We start from the raw sequence: 27,585 nt of genomic DNA, 5'->3' as shown, positions 1-27,585 counted from the left end.
AGCATGGGCCAAGATACACACACTCCCCTCCCCTCCCCTCCTCCTTGTTTTCTCTCCCTCCCTCAGTAGGACACTTAAGCTCTCAGGGTCAGAAAAGCTGCATGGATGGCCTCCCTCTTTGACAGAACTTAGGCCCCTTTCACAGAAGCTCTCAGAAACTCCAGAAGATAGCTGGTGAAGGCAGAGCCTGAGCACTCTTCCAAATTGCTCTGCCAGTCCCTCAGCACAGCTTCCTCAACGCTTTTGAGGGCCTCTGAGAGAATCCCACATGTATTCCCCAATTTTGCCCTGACCCAGGCCAGGAAACGTGTGGTGTTTAGTAGAGTCGGGAGTGAGTGGTTCCTTTCCTGGTCTCACTATTCAGTAGCTGTGTGACCATGGGCAAGTAATTCACACTTTACAGCTTCGGTTTCCTTACCTGCAAATAGGAGATTAAAATTACCTATTCCAAGCATTATTATAAGAATTACTTTAGAAAGCAAAGCTTCCTGGCATTGTGCCAGGCTCAGAGGGGCCATTCATTCGTTCATCGACTCACTCGTTCTGTACCTACCAAGCTTTCTTCGTTTTCCCAGCTCCCTCCTCTCTTGGTCTCTGAAATCTCTTTTTTCTCCCTACAAGGTTGCCTCCCGGGTATCTTCCTTCTATCCCATCTCCATTTTTCCAGGCTGTGCGAATCCTTTCCATTAGGAGTCACACAGATACCCACCTCTCCCCCCCATTCCCCGCCCCTCCCCCCTCCCCGCTGCTGCTGCTGCTAAGTCGCTTCAGTCGTGTCCGACTCTGTGCGACCCCATAGACAGCAGCCCAACAGGCTCCACCGTCCCTGGGATTCTCCAGGCAAGAATACTGGAGTGGGTTGCCATTTCCTTCTCCAATGCATGAAAGTGAAGTCGCTCAGTCGTGTCCGACTCTTGGCGACCCCATGGACTGCAGCCTACCAGGCTCCTCCATCCATGGGATTTTCCAGGCAAGAGTACTGGAGTGGGTGCCATCGCCTTCTCCGCCTCTCCCCACTACATACACCCTACCTGTTGAGAGTACTCTCAGCACAGCAGCAGCAGCAGCCGCAGCAGCAGAGAAACTGCCCCAGCACAGCTGCAGACCTGAGTCAACCTGAGCCCTTGTTCCCGCCCCCACTCTCAGCCTGGCTCCCAGATTGGGTTGTTTCTATCTGTCCTCGTTCTGATTGGCTGTTTTCGTTCTGCTGGAAGCCATGGGTCTTGGACCCCTTTACTGCTAATCAGCGGTTTCAGCTGTCCAAGCCTCAACCCCAGCACTCGGCCCTTGCAGTGAACACTCCTGTTGAGTGCAGCAGAACAACTCCGTGTTCGGAGTCAATGTATTTGGGACGGCGGGGAAAAGAGCGGATAAAAGACTTCAAGACGCCTGTGAAGACCTGCCGGTGAAGGAGGAGGGAGGGAGGTGCAGAGCGCTGTCCCCGCCTGGCCGCCTCGAGCGATGGGAAGATGAAACAGGTAAACGCCTGCGCCCGCGCCCTCCTCCCCGGAGAGAGGGGCGCCCCGAGTCCAGGCGGGCGCCGGCCGCTGCACTTGCCTCTCCTTGTCTTGGAACAGCTGTTGGCTTCCGGGCGCGCTGGGCTGAATCGCAGCGGCTGCGGCTCCCCGCGTCCTTTCCGTGGGGAGCATCTGAGGACCTCCCTGGGATGGGGGTGAGCCATGGGTGGGACTGAGAGCCTGATCCTCTTAGGGTGAGGACACTCCTCGGGCGAGAGTCCTCAATCTTCCGATCTCCCTGTTTCTTCCTGCCCAGCTCGCGGCCTAGCACAGGTTAGCATCCCTTTGTCGCTTGGAAGTTTAGTTTGTTTTTTATTAATTTAAGGGACTTCCCAACATTTGGGGAAATTCTGAGAAATCCTGTTGGGGACACTCGGAAGAAAACCTTGAGATTGTTCCATACTGCCCATTTCGCTGAACATGTGTAGGGATCCTTGTCGGAATTGCCTTTCCTCGCCCCCTATTTACCTTATCACATATGTTAATGCATAGAAAAATAAGATTTGGAAAGATCAACTGCTCATCTTTGAGAAATAGCATTATGGTCATTGAAACATTTTCTTATCTATTATTTCTAGTCCATCCTCAAACACAATGAAATGTACCTTTTCTTTATTAAAGTATTTTAATTAGCAATAGGCTAATTTTAATGTCAATTTGATATTCGGATCATAGTTTATGATTTTCAACAAGGGAGAATAATTTTTGAGAGCGTTTGGAGGGAAGGTTCCCCTCCCCCCAGCTATTTATAACCTTGATTCAGCAGAATAAGACCATGGCATCTGGTCCATCACTTCATGGCAAATAGATGGGGAAACAATGGAAACAGTGAGAGACTTTATTCTGGGGGGCTCCAAAATCACTTTTGGAGAAGGCAATGGCACCCCACTCCAGTACTCTTGCCTGGAAAATCCCATGGATGGAGGAGCCTGGTGGGTACAGTCCATGGGATCGCGAAGAGTCGAACGCAACTGAGCGAGTTCACTTTGACTTTTCACTCTGATGCATTGGAGAAGGAAATGGCAACCCACTCCAGTGTTCTTGCCTGCAGAATCCCAGGGACAGAGGAGCCTGGTAGGCTGCCGTCTCTGGGGTCGCACAGAGTCGGACATGACTGAAATGACTTAGCAGCAGCAGCAGCAGCCAAAATCACTGTAGATGGTGACTACAGCCACGAAATTAAAAGATGCTTGCTCCTTGGATGAAAAGCTGTGACCAACCTAGACAGCATATTAAAAAGCAGAGACATTACTTTACAAACAAATGTCCATCTAGTCAAAGCTATAGTTTTTCCAGTAGTCATGTATGGATGTGAGATTTGGACCATAAAGAAGGTTGAGTGTCAAAGAATTGATGCTTTAGAATTGTGGTGCTGCAGAAGACTCTTTTGAGAGTCCCTCAGACTACAAGGAATTCAAACCAGTCAATCGTAAGGGAAATCAACCCTGAATATTAATTGGAAGGACGGATGTTGACACTGAGGCTCCAATACTTTGGCCATCTGATAGAAAGAGCCGATTGATAGAAAAAGACCCTGAAGTTGGGAAAGATTGAACAGAAAAGAGAAGGGGGTGGCAGAGGGTAAGACAGCTGAATAGCGTGACCAACTCAATGACTCAAAAACACCAATCTCAGCAAATTGAGGAGACAATGAAGGACAGGGGAGCCTGGCATGTTATAGTCCATGGGGTAGCAAGGAATTGGACATGACTTAGTGACTAAAGAACAAATATCAAGAATAGAAAAACACTAGCAAAAATAAGCAAACTAAAAGTTAACGCTTTAAAATCATTCTCAAAGCTGACAAAATTTCAGTTCAGTTTCAGTTCACTTGCTCAGTCGAACGACCCCATAGACTGCAGCACACCAGGCCTCCCTGTCCATCACAAACTCCCGGAGCTTACTCAAACTCATCTCCATCGAGTCGGTGACACCATCCATCCATCTCATCCTCTGTCATCACCTTCTCGGCCTGCCCTTAATGTTTCCCAGCATCAGGGTCTTTTCAAATGAGTCAGCTCTCCACATCAGGTGGCCAAAGTATTGGAGTTTCAGCTTCAACATCAGTCCCACCAATGAACACCCAGGACTGATCTCCTTCAGGATGGATTGGTTGGATCTCCTTGCTGTCCAAGGGACTCTCAAGAGTCTTCTCCAACACCACAGTTCAAAAGCATCAATTCTTCATCCCTCAGCTTTCTTTATAGTCCAACTCTCACATCCATACAGGACCACTGGAAAAACCGTAGCCTTGACTAGACAGACTATTGTTGACAAAGTAATGTCTCTGCTTTTTAATATGCTGTCTAGTTTGGTCATAACTTTCCTTCCAAGGAGTGTCTTTTAATTTCATGACTGCAATCACCATCTGCAGTGATTTTGGAGCCCAGAAAAATAAAGCCAGCCGCTGTTTCCACTGTTTCCCCATCTATTTGCCATGAAGTGATGGGACCGGATGCGATGATCTTAGTTTTCTGAATGTTGAACCTTAAGCCAACTTTTTCACTCTCCTCTTTCACTTTCATCAAGAGGCTCTTTAGTTCCTCTTCACTTTCTGCCATAAGGGTGGTGTCATCTGCATATCTGAGGTTATTGATATTTCTCCCAGCAATCTTGATTCCAGCTTGTGCTTCCTCCAGCCCAGCGTTTCTCATGATGTACTCTGCATAGAAGTTAAATAAGCAAGGTGACAATATACAGCCTTGACGTATTCCTTCTCCTATTTGGAACTAGTCTGTTGTTCCATGTCCAGTTCTAACTGTTGCTTCCTAACCTGCAAACAGGTTTCTCAAGAGGCAGGTCAGGTGGTCTGGTATTCCCGTCTCTTTCAGAATTTTCCACAGATTATTGTGATCCACACAGTCAAAGGCTTTGGCAAAGTCAATAAAGCAGAAATAGATGTTTTTCTGGAACTCTCTTGCTTTTTCCATGATCCAGCAGATGTTGGCAAGTTGTTCCTCTGCCTTTTCTAAAACCAGCTTGAACATTTGGAAGTTCACAGTTCACGTATTGCTGAAGCCCGGCGTGGAGAATTTTAGCATTACTTAACTAGTGTGTGAGAGAGTGCAATTGTTCGGTAGTTTTGAAGAAGGAATTCCTAGGGCCTGAACTCCATCTTAGGCCTGTTCATGCTGATCGTGCTTGGCCACCTTTCCAATGGACTCTGACCTCTCTGTTTAGTGCCTATGAAAACAACAACAGAAGGATAAGACCCCCTGCAGACAGGGGAACCTTGAAGATCGTATCTTGTTACTCACCACCTAAAAGAAAACATTCACTAATCACCCCTTCCTCCAGACAGGCCATAAATGTTTCTATATCTATTGGAGTGTAACCTCGGGTTTATTGATTATTGGCTAACTGTTTGTTTGAGCACATGAGCACATAGCACGTGAATGATGGGGTTATTGGGATTGTATTTTCCTTGGTTGATGTAAGTCTCAAGGAATTTGGAGTGGTGGGTTCAGACACGTACACGTGGAGTATAAAAGATTTTCACAAATGCTGGTCGGGGTCCTTGGCTAAGAGGCGACTCTGCCTTGGGCCCGCCGGTGTAATAAACTGCACTCCACTATCTGCATTGTCCTTCTGAGTGAGTTTGTTTCCCGGAACGCATGGCTACAACAGTTTGAGCATTCTTTGGCATTGCCTTTCTTTGGGATTGGAATGAAAACTGACCTTTTCCAGTCCTGTGGCCACTGCTAATCAAAATGATTAGGAAACTGAAAACTGGGACTTTAAATTTTCATTTACACCAGAAACCAGGACACATTAATAAATTACACTTTTACAGACATGAAAGAACAAAAAAGTTCAATTGGTAACCAAAGTAGACTAGTTTTATGGTTGAAAGCCTAAGAACATTTTGGTTTTTAAACAGTTGTTTCATGAGGAATAGATATTATTCACTCTTGGGATCCAGCCTACATAACTCAAAGCCTCTAAGCCTCATTCATCCCAATGTCTGTGCTGGAAATGCCTTCCCCACTTTCTCTGTTCACCTAATCCCACTCTCTATAGTCCAGCTCATCTCACCACCTCCCTGGAGCCTTCCCCAGCTCCTGCAGCCCACAGAGTTGTATTTCTCTGAACTGTAGCACTCGCTGTATAATCATTTGTTGATGATCTTTTTAATGGATATAAACCCAGCTTTTACAATCAGAATTAAATACTTTGTAAGGACTAAAGAACCTATATACCAAGTGCAGATTTCCACATCTATATGTATAAATTTATAATTTGGGATCCCCAAGGAAAATATAGAAAAAGAGCCCCTTTACATTTACTATTGCAAAGAATGTCGTGTAAAACTAGGATTGCAAAGCATGAATACTTTAATACAGCCTGGGGATCTGAGCAGATCTAGCAGATGTCCATGGAGAGACATCTTGGGACCAAGTCAACATCCTAGGTGATTTAAGACCTTCGAACGTCCAAAACTTTAAAAATGTAAGCCTGTTCCTCCAAGTGTGAACAAGATTGACTTTAAGATAAAGTCTCAGCTGCTAAAGAGCCACAAGTCTCATCTCATATTCATCCAAGCTGCAGCCTGGCTCCTCAGGCAGAGTCTGGGGACAGCGTATGGGCAAGCCCTGGAGCCTGTTAAAAGCCTAGGCTCACCCTGGACCTACTGAACTAGAGGCTGCATTTAAAAAGACATCTAGGTGATTTGTTGGTTTGTACATTAAACAGTCATTGGTTGCTGTGCTTCCTTGCTTTCTTTCTTTTTTCATCTTCACCCCCAAAATGAAGAATTCAAAGCTCTGGGGCTATGGTTCTAAACTTGAGCTGCACATTAAAATCCCATGGGGGAACTCTTCACATTCCCAAAACCTGAACCACATTTCAGGTCAAGATCTCTGAGAGTAGCCCCAGAATCTGCATGTTTAAAACTCCCCTGGTGATGTCAACTTGCAGCCAGGTTTGAGCATCCCTGTGGAGAGAACCAGCTCCTGGTTTTCTACAGAAAGCTAGCACAGTCTGCCCCCTAGAGGCCAACAACTACTCAAGGCAATAGGAATTAAACCTGAAGTCCAAATGTCATGCATTGGTTTACCATCACCTCCACCGGGGCTGTAGATGTGGAAGCATGGAGCCGGAGGAGGGAATCAGCTCAGTTCAGTCGCTGAGTCGTGTCCGACTCATGAATCACAGCACGCCAGGCCTCCCTGTCCATCACCAACTCCCAGAGTTCACCCAGACCATCCAGCCATCTCATCCTCTGTCGTCCCCTTCTCCTCCTGCCCCCAATCCCTCCCAGCATCAGAGTCTTTTCCAACGAGTCAACTCTTCGCATGAGGTGGCCAAAGTACTGGAGTTTCAGCTTCAGCATCATTCCTTCCAAAGAAATCCCAGGGCTGATCTCCTTCAGAATGGACTGGTTGGATCTCCTTGCAGTCTAAGGGACTTTCAAGAGGCTTCTCCAACACCACAGTTCAAAAGCATCAATTCCTCGGCACTCAGCCTTCTTCACAGTCCAACTCTCACATCCATACATGACCACAGGAAAAATCATAGCCTTGACTAGACGGACCTTTGTTGGCAAAGTAATGTCTCTGCTTTTGGATATGCTATCTAGGTTGGTCATAACTTTGCTTCCAAGGAGTAAGCGTCTTTTAATTTCATGGCTGCAGTCACCATCTGCAGTGATTTTGGAGCCCAAAAAAATAAAGTCCGACACTGTGTCCACTGTTTCCCCATCTATTTGCCATGAAGTGATGGGACCGGATGCCATGATCTTCGTTTTCTGAATGTAGAGCTTTAAGCCAACTTTTTCACTCTCCACTTTCACTTTCATCGAGGCCTTTTAGTTCCTCTTCACTTTCTGCCATAAGGGTGGTGTCATCTGCATATCTGAGGTTATTGATATTTCTCCCGGCAATCTTGATTCCAGCTTGTGCTTCTTCCAGTCCAGCGTTTCTCATGATGTATTCTGCATAGAAGTTAAATAAGCAGGGTGACAATATACAGCCTTGACGTACTCCTTTTCCTATTTGGAACCAGTCTGTCTCAAAAACGACAGAATGATCTCTGTTCATTTCCAAGGCAAACCATTCAATATCACAGTAATCCAAGTCTATGCCCCAACCAGCAATGCTGAAGAAGCTGAAGTTCAATGGTTCTATGAAGACCTACAAGACCTTTTAGAACTAACACCCAAAAATGATGTCCTCTTCATTATTGGGGACTGGAATGCAAAAGTAGGGAGTCAAGAAACACCTGGAGTAACAGGCAAATTTGGCCTTGTAATACGGAATGAAGCAGGGCAAAGACTAATAGAGTTTCGCCAAGAGAATGCACTGGTCATAGCAAACACCCTCTTCCAACAACACAAGAGAAGACTCTACACATGGACATCACCAGATGGTCAACACCGAAACCAGATTGATTATGTTCTTTGCAGCCAAAGATGGAGAAGCTCTGTACAGTCAACAAGAACAAGACCAGGAGCTGACTGTGGCTCAGATCATGAACTCCTTATTGCCAAATTCAGACTTAAATTGAAGAACAAGGGAAAACCACTAGACCATTCAGGTATGACCTAAATCAAATCCCTTATGATTATACAGTGGAAGTGAGGAGGGAATGGGAAGGCTAAATGGCTTACACATCAGGTTGAGACCCTGTATGAGTCCCTCTTAGGAAGTACTGACGCTTGGAATTTGTAAAAATGGTGCCCTTGGACATCTTGTATTTGTCATTTACATGTGTAATACTGCACACTTGCCCACACCCTGTCTGCTTCACCTCCTTCATTTCCCTAATATTTTAGCTCCAAGTTCTTGTGAACATCTCTGTACAGCCTGGAATCCTGAATGAGAGAAGTTTCACTGCACATGTCTATCTGGATACCTGTCCATAGAATTGAGTTGAACTCCACATCACCACGAAATTTCAGAAAACTGGGACCAAGAGGAGATCCAATGAGTTTTCAGAGAGATAAGAACAGGTTCATAAAACACTTTGAAGAAAACAGGCACAGAATGTCAGCAGGCTGTCTTCAAGCTGGGAAGCTGGAGCTGAGTACAACAGCGCCGTCTGAAGGAGAACCCTTAACTGCCTAGAATCCTACACTCAAACTCCCGAACAAAAGTGCGAGTCACACATCTTCACGCTTCCAAACTTCACACTTTCCAAACTGAAAATGAACTGTCTCCATGTCCAGAAGCTGCTAAAGGATATGCTCCACCAAAACAAGGGAGGCAACCTAGAGAGAGTGAGAGATGAGATTCAGGAAACTGGGTTATGAGGGCAGGGGATGGGAATCACTGAGACTGTGGAAAAGGAAATTCCCAGGTGGACAGCTATGAGTTGGGCAGGAAAACAGCCTGTTCGGATGGACGCTGATCAAAGACTCCAGGAAAGATTCTATCAATAAGATGACACTGAGGGGATTGTATTTGAAACTATAGAGTGGGGTAAACAGAACTTGGAGAGAATTAGGGGCTGGACTTGTGATAAAAACCACAAATATAACCAAGTAAATGGGGAAGGGCGTCAATTTAAAACTTCAGTGGAATATAAAAAGCTATGGAGGAAAGGGGAACAAAGCCATGGTGACTTTAAGTGACTTCAGTTGTGAACAATGTGAACACAACCATAATACTGTGAAAACAAAGTTGATATAATCCAATATGGCATAACTATATTGGGAGGATGCGGGAATGGAAAGTGGGCACATGTATGAGGTAGAGATGAAGGTAGGGTGAGTAGAGCTAAATCCTTGTCTACCATATTGGAAAATCAACAGACAATGCCTAAGGTGGACAAAATCAGGAAGTATCTATAGAGAAAGTGAAAGTTGCTCAGTCATGTCCCCGTGACTTTGTGATGCCATGAACTGTCCATGGAATTCTCCAGGCCAGAATACTGGAGTGGGTAGCCTATCCCTTCTCCAGCGGATCTTCCCAACCCAGTTATTGAACCAGGGTCTCCTGCATTGCAGGCGGATTCTTTACCACCTGAGCCACAAGGGAAGCATGGAAGTATCTATATACCCATGTTATTCAGAGCTATGGAGATAAATACTGAAGAAATCACCTACTAATAACTGAAAGTAGTTACCTCAGAGGACCAGGAAAGCACGGTAAGCAATGACATTTTTGATACATGACTATTTGATTTTTTAAACTATATAAAGCTTTGGTTTAAAAAAAAACTGTAAAATTTTAAAATGGAACAAGTTGAATGAAGATTGTGCTGCTTCTCTGAGGCGCACAGGTGATGTCCAGGGATGAGGTCAATTCCATCCTGGACTTTATAATGTTGGAGCTAAACTGAACACCAAACCTCCAACCCTGGTGCCGCGGGAAGCTTCTTCAGTTGAGCTGTGTCCTCCAAAGCCATGCTGGGTGTCTCCTCAGAAAAGCAGGTATGTGGTCAGAGGCTCTGTTACCTCTGTCTTCACCCTTTCCAACCTCCCACCTGTTTCTAGTGACTTTCAGGCTTGTAGACTCTGTGTAGGTTTAAACTTTTCTATTTGTGGCTCATCTGCTGCCCCAGCATCCAAAGGCCAAGCCCAGTTCCGCTTCTCCCCTGAATGCTGTGTGTCAGTGAGCAGCTCTGCCAGCTCGCAGTCAGCCAAGCCCAAGCCCTGAGAGGCGCCATCACTGTGTCCACTGGGAGCAGACCTCCTCACCACCTTCCCCATGGGCACGACTCTCGTTCAGATTCTCATGGCTCCTTACCTTGATCACGCGACGCCGACTTCATTGTTCTTAGGCCTCTCATTCCCCATCACACCCTCCACAGGGCTCTTCACTTCTGTCCGGGCCTCTGTCCTGCCCCTACCTTCCAGGAGGTTCTCACTCCCTGGCTTAGCGCACAGGAGGTCGTGATGCTGCTCTGGCCGCCTCTCCCATCACCGCCCACTCCCAGCTTTCCCTCCACCTGCTGGACCCACCTGCAGCTCCCAGCCAGCACCTGAGCACATCATGCCTAGTGTCCTGTCTCACTGCAGGACAAGCATCACCTCCTCCAGGAAGCCTTCCTTAGAGCCCAAGTGTGATTCAGGGGCTCCCCTCACTTCCTGCCTGTCCACCTTTCTGGTAGCTCCTGTCTCACTGTAGCATGAGTGTTTATTTGCTTAAGTCCTCCATTCACTGTGGTTTCTTCAAGGTTATGAATCATTTCTTTCTTATTAAACCTCCGACCTCTCAGCTTGCTGACTGGCCCCAGAAGGGACAGGAAAGTGTGACTGAAGAGAGGCAATTCCTGATGTAGCCCCCTCCAGAAGTGTCAACATGAAAGCATATCCGGCTGTTAGCCAGCCCAACGTTGCTCTGGATTAGGTTATCATGTTCCCATTAGGGCTTGCAATTGTCATTATCTTTTATTTTTTGTCTGGCTATTGATTGTGAAAATTGATAAACATCTTTCACTATTGTGATTATGAAAGGGTAACAGGTAGGAAGGCTAGGGGTCCCCAAGAGGCAGGAGGAAATAAACTGCAGGTGGCAGATGTTTTTTGTTTTTTGTTTTCTTTTCTAATCCTGTCTTGTCATGACGACACTTTGTTCTGCCTGAACGTAACTTTTCTCAAACCTTAAGCTAACCAATGCGTTTTTCTTATGGAAATCTTTTTAAGCTATGTTAATGAAACTATGTATTTGACTTGGAATCTGCCTTTCTTCAAATCGGTTCTGCCTAAGACTAAGCTTTTTCTCAAACCTTGAACTGATAATGGCTCAACAAACCAGTACATCTTACTCATGGAAATGTTTTCGTAAGCTATGCTAATGAAACTGCGTATTTGCTTGGAAATCCGCCTTTTTTCAAGATTCATGTCAACTGTGTCATGGCTCGGGATGACTCACCTTGTGCCAATGCTATCAAAAACGCAGGTGGTAGGAGAGGGGCCTGGGGCAGCTCGCTCAGTGTCGATGTGCTTCTTTTATCTGATTAGCAACTTGCTAACAGATGTATAACTTCTTGCTAAACACCAGCAAGGGGGCACTCTTTCTGTCCCCTTCTGATGTTTGTGTCAGAAGCTTTCTTTATCCCTTTTATACTTGAAGAAAACTGTTAGGGAAAACACATTCACTGAAACCGCCCACCCTGGCCAGGCTCTCTAGTAACCATTTGCATGAGTTGTTTTAGGACAGGAGGTCCTGATAAGGAATACGGAACTAATAAGCCACCACCAACCGGAAGCGTTTGGGAAAGGTCAAAAGGGGACACCGCGTGTCCGCCCACTTCCCAGAATCTCTCTCGCTGGCATCCATATTGGCTGAGCGGTGCGTGCACCACCAGGAAGGACTCTGAGTCACAATGATTGGCCAAAGACCACCCGGACACTCATCTCATCCTATAAAACCCGAGACTGCGAGCCACGCGGCAGAGCAGTTCTCCTGGGTTCCCTTACCCTACTGCTCTCCGCCCAGGTGCTCCTTTCCCAATAAAATCTCTTGCTTTGTCAGCACATGTCTCCTCAGACTATTCTTTTCTGAGTGTTAGACAAGAGACCTCTCTCGGGGCCCTGGAGGGGGCCCCCCCTTCCTACAACAAAACTTTTTGCTACACAAAATGCCCCTGGATCAAAATCCTCTCTGCTGGAGGTCATGAATTCCAGCATAGCACATGGCTTGCAGCCGCAACTTTTCAATTATAAAACTATTACTCACTTAATACCATTTTATCATGATTGGTTTTCAGAAAAATAACAGAATTCTATGTTATCATTTAATAGAAAAACCTGTAATCACTTTTTAAATCCAGATGCATATCAAAATTATCTTGGAACTTTTTGAAAAATACAAATGCCCAGGTATTGCTTTTTTTTCACCAGAGCTCCAGATACGTTTCTAATGAGCAGCCCTGTTTAAAAATAACTGGACTCTATGATGATCTTTTCGGAGAAGGCAATGGTACCCCCATGCAGTACTCTTGCCTGGAAAATCCCATGGACAGAGGAGCCTGGTGGGCTGCGGTCCATGGGGTCTCGAAGAGTCGGACACTACTGAGCAACTTTACTTTCACTTTTCACTTTCATGCATTGGAGAAGGAAATGGCAACCCACTCCAGTATTCTTGCCTGGAGAATCCCAGGGATGGGGGAGCCTGTTGGGCTGCCACCTATGGGGTCGCACAGAGTCGGACACGACTGAAGTGACTTGGCAGCGGCAGCAGCATGATGACCTTTTACTTTTATTTAGTTTGTTTCACTTTTTCTATTTCATATTCAGTGCTCCCATTTCATTTTGTTTATGTTTTCTCCATCTCTTCCTTTTTTTTCTCTTTTTGATGTTCTTTATCAAGTGTAGTAGAAAAGCTCTTCTATACATATATAAATAATATGTATAATATATATATATTTTAGAAACCTTATGAATTTTTGCCTAACTGAAAAAAATTATGACATTTTGATTCTACTTGTTTGACTTAGCATGAATAGAATGATAGATTGCTAATTAAAAAAATAGACTTGCAACAGCAACAAAGGTTTACTGTATAGCATACAGAATGATAGGCAATATCTTGTAATAACATATGATGGAAAATAATTTCAAAAATAACATATCCATTTGTATAACTGAATCACCAAAAAAAGAATTCTGCTTTCTGAAATTTAATAATATTTATCTTTTGTCAGTTTTTCTAAATGCCCTGTGGACATCTAATAACTTATGAGATATAAAATCTTAAGTATATTTGTGTAGTATATAAGGTTAATATAAATTAATATAAACAGATCTATTGTATTTAAATTATTAATAACATCCTTCAAGATGCTCCTATTCTTATTTTTTATGCTGCTGCTAAGTCGCTTCAGTCGTGTCCAACTCTGTGCGACCCCACAGACAGCAGCCCACCAGGCTCCCCCATCCCTGGGATTCTCCAGGCAACAACACTGGAGTGGGTTGCCATTTCCTTCTCCAATGCATGAAAATGAAAAGTGAAGAAGAGTCGTGTCCGACTCTTCGAGACCCCATGGACTGCAGCCTACCAGGCTCCTCCGTCCATGGGATTTTCCAGGCAAGAGTACTAGAGTGGGGTGCCATTGCACTTGATAAAATATTCTCAGAGAAATGTTCATATGTCTCACTATGATTATATATTTTTTCTTTTCTCTTATATTTCTTCTGATTTTTGCTTTTTGTTTGTTTATGATGTCTATCTTCTTAGTGAATTGTACCTTTTATCATTAAAAATAGTTATCTTTGTTTCATTAAAAAAAACAAAACCCAACTTCCCTCAGTCTGAATTCAGCTCCTTTTAAACAGAGGAAGTAGGGGGCCATTCTGACTCTAACCAATGGCTGGGCGGGACCTCTAACAGTCACTCACTAACAGCCATGTGCTTGCCCCGACCCTATTCCAATTCCTATCTATCAATGTCCATTCCACAATCTTGTGGGAATAAGGGGTGATGATTGTTCTGGCTACTTCCTGCTGAACAGAGGCAATGAGGGGGTGATCATGAAATGGAATTATCACCTTTGGGTCAGGAATACTCCTTAATAATTTTAGGAAGTAAAACAGTTCTCTGCAACTATTTGAACCTGATGAAATTCCTTCTGCAAGGAAATTTCATTCTCAGTACTTATCCTTTCTGAAGAGTAACCTTAAGTCTTCTAAGGGTTCACAAACACACTGCTCTCTAGGACTCAGGAGTTGGGTCATTTTCTGATGACGGTGAGGCTGCTTTGACCTGACTGTGATGTATCGTGGCTTTACTCCAGTTACTCCAGCTAACCTGACAGATGAGTGTGTGATAAGTAATACCACAGGTGGTTCTGTCCACTTTGCAGTCAGCTGGTGCTCAGGCCCTTGTCCTCCACATGTTTTAAGAGGATGCAATGTCCAGGCTGGAAAGGATGTAAGGAAGACTTGCTAGAAGCAAATTCATGAACAGAGGTTTGTATTGTGCCTAGAGTTTGAACATAATTGGCAACTGCTAAATCTTTCGGAGTATTTATACAGTCTCCCTCCTGGGCAGACACATGGAATGGCCTACCATACAATAAAAAGAGGCTAATTTTAAGCCTGCTTCTGGAAGCCACTCTGATCCATAGTGGGGCAACTGTCAAGCCCTAACCCCAAGTTAAATTAGACTCAACATATATTTGCAATGCTATTTAATGTAGAATTCATGTTCTCTGTTATTCCTATTGAATGTGCACTCCAGAATGAATATAGCTTTCCATTAATTTGCAGTGGTTTGGACATCTATTGGGTTATGCTAGAGAAAAAAGCAGGCCCATTATCACTTTGAAGGGTGCTAGACTATCCAATGGAGAAAGGCAATGGCAACCCCACTCCAGTACTCTTGCCTGGAAAATCCCATGGATGGGGGAGCCTGGTGGGCTGCAGTCCATGGGGTCTCGAAGAGTCGGACATGACTGAGCGACTTCACTTTCACTTTTCACTTTCATGCATTGGAGAAGGAAATGGCAACCCACTCCAGTGTTCTTGCCTGGAGAATCCCAGGGACAGCAGAGCCTGGTGGGCTGCCGTCTATGGGGTCGCACAGAGTCAGACACAACTGAAGCGATTTAGCAGCAGCAGCAGCAGCAAACTATCCAAATTGGGGGAAATTTTCCTTAAACATGGCTTTCACTACTTTGGAGGCTTTTTCAGTCCTGGTGCCTCCACCAATCCTGAAAAAGACCACCAATACTAGCAGGAATCTGAAATTTCCTGTGGCTCAAGGCATTGAAGTCAAGTCTATTTGTCAGTCCGTGGCGCAGGCTCCTATGTGTTTGGTCCCTATCCGGGGAGATCTGACAGCAGTCTTTGGGTTATTTTTAGTGCAAATCAAGCAATTTTGAGAGATCACTGGATGGTCCTTTGTAGGTTGATGATGAAGCTCAGTCAGTCAGTTTTGTCCAATTCTTTGTGATGCTATGGATGTTAACCCACCGGGTTCGTCTGTCCGTGGAATTTTTTTCTTTATATATATATTTTATTGACGTATCATTGACTTGCAATGTTTCAGGCACACAGCAAGGTGATTCAATTACATATATACATACACAGATAGTACATATTATTTTCAGATTATTTCCCATTATAGGTTATTACAAGATATTGACTGTAGTCCCCACTGCTATACAGTAAACCTTTGCTGCTTTTTGTGTATCTATTTTTTAAATTCAGCCTCCTCCTGGAAATCTTGCAGAGATAAGTTGTGAAGGAAAAGTGCCTGAATTATCTCCCTGCCTCCTGGTCCTCTCTCCTGCTTCCCTACTGGGCCTCCCACCCTTTCCTGCAGCTGCCTCGGCCACGGCAAAGTCCAGAGTCCACGGAAACTGCTCTTGTTCATAGTGTGCAATCCCTTCCTCCCTTCTGCGAAGGTCACTGAGAAGTGGGGGGAGGCAGGGGTGGAGACGGTCTCGGGGGGGTGGTACCCACTCTTCCAGGTCTTCCTTCAACAGTGCATCTGGAGCCCTGACTACATGCCTGGCACTGGTCCAAGCACAGAGGAAGGAACAGTGAACACAGTGACAAGGTCCCCAAAGTGAAGTTTCCAGTCCTGTGGGGAAGACAGTCGGTAGATAAACAACAATCACAACATCGTGTAAGGCAGCAAGACAGAGTGAGGTGGCAGGCAGGGGAGGCCTCTCTGGAGAGGGGATGTTTGAGCTGAAGTGAGGAAACAAGTCATATGGACATCTGCAGCCAGTGCACCCCAGACACAGGGACTGGCAGGTGCAATGGCCCTGCGGTGGGAACAGGCTTGGTACATTCAAGGCACGGCAGGGAGGTCGTGTGGCTGGAGCGGAGAGACTGAACAGAACCGTGGAGGACAGACGGTCAGACAGGAAGGTGGGGGCCACAGTGCATGGGGTCTTGTGGGCTCTGGTGAGGTCTGGGCTGTGGTTGAGGTAAGAAGCTAGGAGAGGGTCTGAAGTGGACTGATGTGGTTGACACGCACTGTGAAAGGATCACTCGGAACGGAAAGTTGCTGCAGCCACTGATCCCGCCTTGAGCTGCAGTCTCCACGTGGACAGACAGTAACGTCTGCAGCCTCATCTTTAAAAACTAACCCACGAGCATGGTAACATCTATGTCTACGGAGGACCACCTTCCACAGTGTGGAGGAGCACCTCCTCTACCCCGAGCCCCCACCCCTCCAGCCTGTTCCCACCGCCAAAGCCATCTCTGTCCCAACCAGTGACAAGGCAGACCACACGGAGGATATTTTATTGCTTTAATACATCTGGTGTTACAAATAGAAAATACTAATTATGATTTCAAATAAAACGATGGTTTCAGTAAACATTTTGTTTATAAAATTAAGAGACTCAAGAGTAAACACTTTCTGCTTATGAAAAAGTAAGGCACCTTCATTTTCCATCTCCTTTCCACCCCTAACTCAGTCCTTGCACCAGAAGTGTGAACTTCTTCTTTTATGTACAGAGCACTGTATACACACACACACACACCAGCTGCCCTCGGGCAGTGGCCCAAGCACCCAAGCAGTGCTTCCATGCAGGCAGCTCCAGTACGCTGAGCCCGGGGCAGTGGCCACAACAAAGCAGCACAGAGGTTGTGATCACAGAGCGCAAGGCACGTGAGAAACAACCAAAATGTCCTATTTTGAGGAGATTCTCCCCAAGCCCGTGAGTAGAGCCAGACAGCAGGTGAGGCAGGAGAGGGCAGCTTGGGCTGATTGAAAGGACATGTGTATGTGTGCGCTCACTCATGTCTGACTCTGGGACTCCATAGCCTACAGCCTGCCAGGCTCCTCTGTCCATGGGATTCCCCAGGCAAGAATCCTGGAGTGAGATGCCATTTCCTGCTCCAGGAGATCTTCCCGACCCAGCGATCGGACCTGTGTCTCTTGAGTCTCCTGCTTTGGCAGGCAGATTCTTTACCACTGGCGATACCTGAGAAGCCCCTGATCGAAAGGGAGTCCCTTTAAATTCAGAATATCTGAGAAAGAATTATTACTATTATAGAAGGGCGTGGCGAGAGGGGCTGGGGCTGCAAACACTGTCCCCACCAGAAGTGGACATGCTTACCTAACCCAGCAGACCCGAGTCCCATTCACGGGCCACCTCTCCTTCTGCCCCTTCCCCTCATCTCTCAGGGACCTTTGGAGTTCTCAGGGGGGAAGGACCCAGCTGAGTTTGCAGTGAGGGTCACAGGCAGGAGAACACGAGCCCCTGAGTGGCGGCGTCTGGAGGAAGGCACGGAGGTGGCAGTGACGCACACAAGGCCCTGGGCCGGGACGTCTTCTGCAGAAGAGAGCCTTTCTGTTCCCGAATCAGGCTACCAGACTCCCCAGATTCTTAGCACAATCACATCCTGAGGAGGTCAACTGTCTGAAATCGGCTTAGTCTTCTAGGTCACAGCAATGTTTTTATCAAGTTTATTGATGTTTGGTTTGATCAGCTCTGAGGAGAGAGGGTTTGCAGACATTCGCAACATGAGCCAGAAGAACCTGGTCCCAGAGTCCTGAGGGGTTTGTCCTGAGGGTGTTTGCTCTCCCACAGAATCTCAGTGGTCAGTCTGGGGGCCCAAGAATGACCCTCGTCCAGAGCAGCTGCTGCTCCTTAAAACTGGGCTCCTAAGGGTCTTCAGACACTAGAAAACGTTAATCTCCTGAATAAGCTTTCTTTCGGGATAATGTGCAGGCTTTGTCCCAAGAGATGGACTGGAGCAGGAAGGTGAGGCAGCAGCCAGGACTGACTCCAGGATTCTCTCTGCCTCCCCAGCTCCCAGAACCTGCAGGGGGAGGGCGGGGCCCCAACCTGTGTGGTGGAAAGGGCATCTGCCCCACGGAGACAGGGCAAGCTCTAGAGTGGGTTCCAGGAGGCAGAGGCACTATCCTACAAGACACAGATGTTCCTCCCAGTTCCCCCAGAAGCTGCTCGGTGAAGGCCGTGGGGCTGGCAGGCAGAGCTGTGCTGGCTGGAGAGGTGGTGGCGGTCCGAGTCCCCCGAGTCGCTCCTCCGCTCTCTCTCAGAAATGCTCCTCCTGCACAGTGGTGGGGGCTTTGCTGCTCTTGCTGTCCTCCTCCTCCTCCCCCTCCTGGGGTTTCTACAAGACAGACAAGGGGACAGCCCTTGAGGGAAGAGGCAGGGACTCCTCCCTGCTGGAGCATCTTCCTGCCCATACGTCTAGAATCCGGGGGGAAGACCAGAGTCCCAGGCACTCAGCATCCCTGACTGAACAAGGACAAGGACAGGGGCTCCGGTCACGCACAGTGCTCCCCAGACACACACACCATCACGACAGGGGTAAAGGAGGAGCAAAAAGGTCAGCCTTCAGGGACACCACAGCCTCCAGGGACCATCTCCCTGTGAGTGCCACTGAGCTCCGGTCACCCTCCTCCCCTTCTGACAGCCTCACCCCACCTGGATGGAGCCCCACGTGGCTGTGGATGGACCAGGTCTGCCCTCTCCTCGGGAGTGCTGACTACCCCCGGTCAGGGGCAGCCCCCAGGTGAGGAGCACGGTTACCACGTGTGTGGAACAGACGCACAGTGAACTGTTACAAAGACAGGATGCAGTATGGCTCAAAGTATGTATATAGTAATATAGCGTCCCCAGAGAGAAAGAGACTTTGGCTCTTTGTCATCAGATTTCTTGGGGACGATGGCACAGAATTAGAAGGTATTCAGGGTCACGCTTGTTAGCTGGGTGGGATTTAAATATGCCCTGAAGATTATGCTCTCAGGCCTCTAAGTACTAACTGCCAACTTGGGCGTTTGTCTGCTGTTTTAGGAACACTTTGCTTCTTCCCTCAGGGGCTCATCTTGCTCCCAACAAGGCCTCGAGCACAGGCCAAGCCCCACACAGCTCTGACCATTGAGGCTGGCGGAACACATGCAGGCCACGTCAGCTGGAAAAACAGCACGTCACCCACCACGACCTGCAGGGCAGCCCGTGGCAGAGGCAAAGCGGGAGAGCCAGCGTCTGGTTCTCCATCTTGCTAACTTGTTGGCACCAGCTCGGCCTTATCCCTGAGAAGCCCTCACTCAGGAGCCAGCAGCAGACTTCAACCACTCACACCACCTCCTGTCTCCGACATACTCATGCACACACACCCGCCTCCTTCAGCGCCATCACCTTGAAGTCACAGATAAATAGGGCTTAGTGTCTCTGGGGCCGAGAACTACCAACTGGAAGACAAATGGAAACCCAAACACAGATTGTCATCATCAACGTCAGTCCAGACTCACTGGAAGTTCTGGCTCTTTCTGCCAATGACCCACCTCACTGATCAGAAAGCGCAGCTCTGGCCCGATGTGCTCCCTGCCCTGTCATCCCCTGGCACTGAGACTGAAGTCCTGGGACGGTCTGCAGGTCCCACTCACACCCGCCACCTCGGTGGGGAAATGATGGCTCCTTCAGGACGCCCTCTGACAGCCCTGACTCCCCTGGGACCAACCCCGCGTGACTCTGACCCCTGGCCCACCAGGCCCCCCAGGTGTATCCAGGACAGCACCGTGAGCCTGCACCCACTGGCCTCCTGGCCCGACTCGCTCTGCTTCCCACAGTCCACATGCACGGGACTGAGCCCTCACCGCCTGCTGGATAACAAACCTGGCCCACGGGGACAAGGATCTGCCTGCGAGACAGGGAAATGTGGGCCAACCTAAGTAGGAAACAGGAGGAAACGGACAAGTGTACATGGAGACGTGGGGTTGCGGGCAGCGGTGTAGAAAGGTTGTCAGACTCTCCTAAGGAAACAAGCAGGGTAGAAAATCCAGCGTGCACAAGCACATTTCTGCATCCACAGAAGACACTGGGAAATGACTAAAGTGCCACTAGGGTACCTCTGGGCACTAGGCCTACAGGCGGCCTTTACTTTCCTGTTTGCTTTTGCCCAGGGAAACACTGATTACAGAGTAAACACAGCAGAGTCTCATATAGCTTGACACAATGCATCACATTTCAAATTGAAAGCTTTTCACGAGTAATCCATCCTGTTATCATAGGCACCTTTTCGTAGGCTCACAGTATAGTCACCCAAGTGTCCCAGATCACGTGTCCTCGTCTATGGCACAGGGACAAGCCCATCTCTGCGGGGCTGATGCCACGCTTCTCACAGGCTCCTGAGAAGACCGCTCCTGTCTCAGGCGTTCCCCGTGTCCCCACTGAACGTCCTGTCCCAGGCGCCTCGCCTCCCCCTTCACTTGCTCCCTGCTGCTACCTGCCAACTCCAGGGTGTGAGATCAGAGGACAAACATCTCTCAGCTCACATCCTTAAAGCTTAAACGTACCTCTCTCAGATACCATTTTTGCCTTCGATAATTAGCAAAGATTTTCAAAATGATAAATACTCAGGGTTGGCCTCATACACCGCTAGAGCAATGTACATTAGTAGTATTGATAGTACCTCCTTCCTACAGGCCAGTCTGGTAACACATATCAAAGTCTCAACTACAGGCACAACCACTGATCCATTTCTCAAGAAAATACAGTGCTTAAGAACATGCCCAAAGAGTCAGCTGCAGAACAGTAAACACAATATCATTTCTAACAACAGTCAGAGAGACTCTTAGTGTTCCTGGACAGGAAAGTTGTCAATCAAATCATGTCTATCCATGTGCAGTTATTAGAACACTGTGATGTCAAGTACGTTGTAAAAGACTAATGACCTGACGAAGCGCTTGCAGAAAGTGCGAAAGCACATGGAACAAGAAAGCTTGCAGAACCATAAAAGCGCAAGATTCTACTTTTGTTTAAAAAATACATACATATATCTACACATATATATGTGTACACAGATGTGTGAGGAAATGAAAAATACAGGACCTCATCTCTAGGTGATGCTATTACACGATGTCTTTCAAATTTTGTACACTTTAAAACAAATGAAGGATTAAAAAATTTGTACACTTTGCTATATTTTAAATTTTTTCTACAAAGTATGTGTATTACCTCTGTAACAGGTTTTGGGTGTTTTGTTTTGTTTTTTAAGCAATATCCCACTGACTCCTGAGAGCTGATTTTCCTTTCATCCTGATTCAGATTTGATATCTAACACATTGGTTAAAGGATTCCCTGGTAGCTCCACCTGCAATGCAGGAGACCCAAGTTCGATTCCTGGGTTGGGAAGAACCCCTGGAGAAGGGATAGGCTACCCACTCTAGTATTCTTGGGCTTCCCTGGTGGCTCAGATGGTAAGGAATCCTCCCACAATGCAGGAGACCTGGGTTCAATCCCTTCGTTGGGAAGATCCCCTGGAGGAGGGCATGGTGACCCACTCCAGTATCCTTGCCTGGAGAATCCCCATGGACAGAGGAGCCTGGCAGGCTACAGTCCATAGGGTTGCCAAGAGTCGGACACTTTGAAGTGACTTAGTCACAAAGTGCTTGGTCACAAAGTCGGACACTTTGTGACTAAGCACAGCACAGCACGATGCTTAAAAGAGTGCCCATCTTTCCCAATTAGAAAAGATGGGAAATACTCTTCTGTTCTCAATCTAATTCCTGGTCCTCTCCCCTTCCACCATGATCCACTCCTGCTTCGTGACTTGTACTTTTAGAGCCCTGCTGGCAACCCATTGGCTCTGGCCCCTCCCTGGCACCTCCTGAGGCCCTGCCACAGGCCAGAAGAGCCACTGCCTCGGGGCCACCACCGCTATGACAGGGTGAGGAGCCAGCCCCCCACATTTCCTCTCTGTTCATGAACCCCAGGCTGAGAGGAGAGGAGCCGGGGCCTTGGGACTTGTCTCAGGACCCCGGGGTGGGTGCTGCTCGGCAGACTGTGACACAGGGATCAGCTCTGGGGGCCAGAGCAGGGAGGCCAGGAGCAGGGAAGGAAGTGGCAGAAAAACCTGGAGAGGGCAGCAGAAAAGCGGGGCTGAGCCCACGGAGGAAACCCTTTATCTCCACGTGTGTGACGCTGAGCGGCTCTCACAGCCACCAGTCCCACTGGCGCTCCCCCCGCTTCCCCCCAATGCCACAGCCTCAGCAAAGTCTGAGCCCACATCTCAGCCCAGCAGCTCCCACATACTCACAGTCTCAGGAATTTCTTTGTTTGCATCCTGCCTCCGGAGATCTGCCTTGATGAATGCTGAGGTTCAAGGACACAGAAGAAGAGCAACACAAAGATATCAAGCAGAGCAATGGTCAAGTTCAACCACAAGAGGGAGCCCGTACTCTCCTAAGGGTCATGGGTATCCCACCTCCTTCAGACCTTCCAGGGATCTGGAGGTTCCACCAGCCAGCTTGACAGAGCCTGGGAACCACTGCTGTGCCAGACAGGAAGAAGCCAGTGACGACACTGGCCTCCTTGCATAGACCCCTGATATTTGCAGGGAGTTTGCACACAGTGCTCCAAGCCTCACAGCCATCTCCATTCTACAGATTAGGAAAGTGGGGCTCCCAGAGGCTGGTCCCCTTGCCCAAGGTCAAGGGCTATGGAGGTCAGTGTCACAGTGCAGGGTTCCAACAAGGGTCTTTTGGAAAGGTCATTCCAAAAAACTGAAGCTCATTAGTTTCATTCCAAAAAACTGAAGTTCATTCCAAAAAACTGAAGCTTATTCCAAAAAACCGAAGCTTCCAAAACTGAAGCTCATTCCAACAAAATATGCTACTGCCTGCCAAAGATACTTCCTCATGAGGCCTCTCGTCTGCCCTGCTGCACGTGAGCCCCTTAGCTGTATGATCAGTGAAGACATTGGGTGCCAAACTGCCAACAGCATAAACTCAGGCACAGTCAGAGCATCACTTTGTCCTGAGGCCCTGACTCACCAGTGAGCACCGCTCCAAGGGTCAGGAAGACACACAGGAAGATGTTCCCAGGCATGGTTCCATAGTTGTCGATAATCTGGCCCTGAGAGATGGTGAAGATGATCCCGAATACCTGCAAAGACACGGAGAAGACAGGAAACAGGGGCCCAGCCACGCAGCCCACGGGGAGCTGAGCTGCCTTATGCAGCGCCTGCACCCGCCGAGCCCGGCAGGGAACACAGGCCCACGGCTCCAGTGCCACCACCCAACGAGAGGCCTACCTGGGCAGACACGTTGAGGAGGCCAGACGACATGCCTTCTGATTCCGGGTATGTCAGCTCCATGGCAAACTCAAACCCCAGTGGGAGGTAGCCAGTCATAAAGAATCTGAAGGCCAGATCACAGAAACGAGGTGATGGAGAAATTCCGGAGCAAGGAAAAAAGGGTGCCCAGCTCCTGCCCTACAACTCCTTTTTCTGTTTCTTCCCATCAAGACATGACAGGCCCTTGAAAATCAGGCCACCCCCTAGGTGGTCATTACCCACACGCATGCTCACACACCCTCACGTGTATCGTCCATAGGAAAATAAGCAAGAGGTGAAGCTGAGCAGAGATCCCTGTGGAAGGGGAGCCATTTCCTATACTTTGTCATACAACAGGTCTAGAAAATTCCAGCTCTGATCTCTTACAACTGCACCACACTTCCTGGTGCTTTCACATCTGTTAATCCTCTCCTTCTTTCCAACAACTCCACAAGGGAGGCCACTCATCTGCAATTACGGATGAAGACACTGAGCCTCAGAGTGAGTAGGGAGGTGCCTACGATCTAATAAACAGTCGGCAACAGTGAGCTCAGGACCCACCCTTTCTGATCCTGTGTACTTTCTGTGATCCAGGCCTGTGTACTTTCTGTGACCCCATGTTGTCCCAGGCAGAGCTCATAAAGACGCTAAACATTTCCTAGCCTCCCAGAGATTTATGAAGGACATAGTCCATTCCAACAGCATGGATGGCCTGGATGCCCGAGGCAGCCTTTTGAAGTCTTATGAGTGAACATGACCTCTGGCCATTTCCAGGTTTGCAGAAGTCATGAGAGGCAGCAGATCTCTATCGCCATCTTAGGATGTCAGTAGGTCTCGGAACCGTGGTTGGTGCTTTCCAGTTAAGTAGGTTTGAAGTACAACTTACCCCATTGTGCCAGCCATGATGAATACTACCCACAAGTGTCCCAGGTTCAAGGTGTATGTGTAAACCACCATGCCCACCACAGTCATGATATACACCACCAAAGTTGTCTCCCTACAAGCAGAGGCAATGAAGTTGAGTCATAAACTGCAGACTTTAACAGGATATTTTCCCTTCCTTCCTTCCTCTTTTCCTCCACCCCACTTCTTATCTATTGGGCAACTGCTGAGTGCTGAACAAGCCCATGTCTGTGTGCTATTTACTCTCATAGAATTTTCTGTCCATGAGGTTGATGGACACTGGACCAGTGACCACACTGTGCTCAGAGCTACAAAGGGTCAGACCAGGGCAGTGTGAAGCCATCTTGTAGCACATGTGTTCTCCTGCAGAAACCTCTCAGCGAGTAAACACTGCACTGGACTGGCCACATCCTATCCAAGGCAGGGACACAGCCCTTTCCTTTTCTCCTTCCACCAGAAAAAAAAAAACAAAAAACAGGGGCACACACCAGCTGTGGTCACGTGTCAGTGGTCACAGGACCAAGAAGCCCATTCTGCTTGTCTGCATCGCCCCCCGCCCCCCGGACAGTGCCGGGCAGGGACCTGACTGTGAGAGTCTCTGTCGTCTCCACGTCCTTCCTCTTGCCACCTGCACACGTGCAGCACAGCTTTTCCCGCTGAATCTGAACTCCTCCACTCCTGACAGTGCAGCTGAGAGAACAGTCTCCAGCCCTGAACTAGCCCCTGATTCCAAAGCTGAAGGGAGAAAGCTGCGCCCCGTCCTGGGTGCGTGTCCCTCTGCTGGTCGCTCAGAAGGCCCATCAGTGCTGGCTTCTGTTTCGGGCTCACGGCGCCTGTGCCCCTCCACGCACCTCTCCCCCAGGTTGCCCCTCAGGACCGCTGTGGCCCTGAGTCCTGCACTGGGACCGGCCCCCTCTCCCTGTCCTCCTGACTGAGGTCAGGGACGCACAAGACACCTCCTTGTGCACTCTGGCCTCGAGCATCAGGACTCAGACCACGAAAGCTCAGAGCCTGCCCTCAACTCTGCTGAAGCCAGAAACGCGGTGGGGCCGGCAGGTGTATACTGTGCTTACGTCAAACTAATACTGCACTTGGTGGATGCCAGAGATTCTCATAAGCACTTTACATATATTTAGTATTTCATTTAACCCTTACAAAAGCCCTGCAGGAAATGTATGACTGATTTAAGAACTGAAATCATATCAAGCATCTTTTCTAATCACAAAACTGAGGTTAGAAATTAACTATGAGAATGGCTGATTCATGTTGATGTTTGAAAGAAAACAACAAAATTCTGTAAAGCAATTATCCTTCAATTAAAAAATAAGCAAATTTTTTTAATGTAAAAAGAAACTTTAAAATATTTTTTAAAAATCAACAATGAGAAAAAAACTACAAAAAACACAAAAACATGGAGGCTAAACAATTATCTACCAAGCAACCATTGGGTCACTGAAGAAATCAAAGTAGAAATTAAAAAAAAAAAAGAACATCTGGAAACAAATTAACAAAAAACACAACACAAACTATGCAAGGTACAGGAAAAGCAGTTCCAAGAGGCAAGTTTTTAGTGACACAAGCAAGTCTCAGGACACAAGAAAAATCTTTAAACAGTGTAATCCAAGACAGTCGGCATATTCAAAGCAATTGCTGTCAGAACACTAATGGCAACTTGGCAGAATTAGAACAAATAATTCTAAAATTTGTACGGAAATACAAAAGACCCCATATGGCCAAAGCAGTCTTGAGAAAGTATAAAACTAGAGGTATCAGTTCTTCCAGATTTCACACTGTCCTCCAAAGCTACTGTAATCCAACCACAATGATACTGGCACAAACAGACACATAGATCCATGGATCTGAATAGGGACTCAGAAATGAACCCACGTGTATGTGAACAATGAGCCCATGAGGAAAGAGGCAAGAACATACAGTGGGGGAAAGACAGACTCTTCAATAGATGCTGTTGGGAAAATTGGACAGCTATATACAAAAGAATGAAATTCAACTGCTCTCTCACGCTATGCAGAAAAACAAACTCAAAATGGATTAAAGACAAATTTAAGATTGAAACCACAAAAATTCTAGAATAAATTTATAGGCAGTACACTGACATCAGTCTTAGTAATTTCGGGGTGGGGGGGTGGGGGGGTTGGGGGGGGGGGCGGGAAATGTCTCCTCAGGCAAGGGAGCCAAAAGCAAAATCAAACAAACAGGACTACATTAAACTGGAGAGCTTTAGCACAGGAAAGGAGACTACCAACAAAGGCAAAAGGCCATCTACTGCATGGAGAAGGTGTATCTGTAAGGAGTCAATATCCAAGCTATGCTATGCTATGCTATGCTAAGTCACTTCAGTCATGTCCGACTCTGTGCGACCCCAGAGACGGCAGCCCCCCAAGCTCCCCCGTCCCTGGGATTCTCCAGACAAGAACAATGGAGTGGGTTGCCATTTCCTTCTCCAATGCATGAAAGGGAAAAGAGAAAGTGAAGTCGCTCAGTTGTGTCCGACTCCGAGTGACCCCATGGACTGCAGCCCACCAGGCGCCTCCATCCATGGGATTTTCCAGGCAAGAGTACTGGAGTGGGGTGCCATTGCCTTCTCCGGATCCAAGCTATACAGAGATTTAATACAACTCAACATCAAAAGGAAAAAAAAACCCAAGGGAAAAGTGGGCATAGGATCCATGCAGACATTCTTCCACAGAAGACACACAGACGGCTGAGAAGCACGCGGAAAGGGGCCCTGTGAACTGCCGGTGGGCGCTGCAAATTGGTGCGGCCACTATAGAAAACAGTACGGAGATTCCTAAAAAAAGGTTCAAAATAGAACACCCAGGGGGCTTCCCTGCTGGCCCAGTGGTAAAGAATCTATGTGCGAATGCAGGAGACATGGGTTTGATCCCTGGTCTGGGAAGATCCCACGTGGGGCAGAGAAAGAAGGCCTGTGCACCCCATCAATGGAACTCTAGAACAGCAACTACTGAAGCCCAGGCACTCTAGAGACTGTGCTCCACCACAGGAGAAACCACTGCAGTGAGAAGCCCACACACCACTAGAGAACAGACTGCAAAACAACAAAGATCCAGCTCAGCCAAAATAAATGAAACCATACGCATATATAGGACAAACCAGAACACTCGGATGACCCAGCGATTCCACTCCTGAGCATTCATCCCAAGAAAACCAAAACACTAATTCAAAACTATATATGTACCCCTATGTTCATTGTAA

General features: G+C 47.5%; 1 protein-coding gene and 1 long non-coding RNA gene across 2 annotated transcripts in view; one reads left to right on the top strand and one right to left on the bottom strand.

Moving 5' to 3' along the window:
• The first annotated feature begins 1,036 nt into the window (after positions 1-1,036).
• LOC123464665 lies at positions 1,037-12,105 on the top strand. The gene is made up of 2 exons (XR_006639680.1): positions 1,037-1,478; positions 9,463-12,105. It is a non-coding gene; the product is annotated as an uncharacterized LOC123464665 (long non-coding RNA).
• Positions 12,106-17,816: 5,711 nt separating this feature from the next.
• Positions 17,817-27,585, bottom strand: part of LOC102390987 (feline leukemia virus subgroup C receptor-related protein 2) — a 49,705-nt gene continuing 39,936 nt past the window's right edge. Inside the window, 5 exon segments of the mRNA XM_044924723.2 lie at positions 17,817-18,501; positions 22,432-22,487; positions 23,168-23,279; positions 23,428-23,533; positions 24,335-24,445. Coding sequence (XP_044780658.2) covers positions 18,424-18,501; positions 22,432-22,487; positions 23,168-23,279; positions 23,428-23,533; positions 24,335-24,445 — 463 coding nt within the window. The 3' untranslated portion in view covers positions 17,817-18,423.

The sequence above is a fragment of the Bubalus bubalis genome, chromosome 11 (assembly GCF_019923935.1).
Source record: "Bubalus bubalis isolate 160015118507 breed Murrah chromosome 11, NDDB_SH_1, whole genome shotgun sequence".
Taxonomy (NCBI): domain Eukaryota; kingdom Metazoa; phylum Chordata; class Mammalia; order Artiodactyla; family Bovidae; genus Bubalus; species Bubalus bubalis.
Note: the sequence above shows the minus strand (reverse complement) of the source record. Positions and strands in the feature narration are given on the sequence as shown.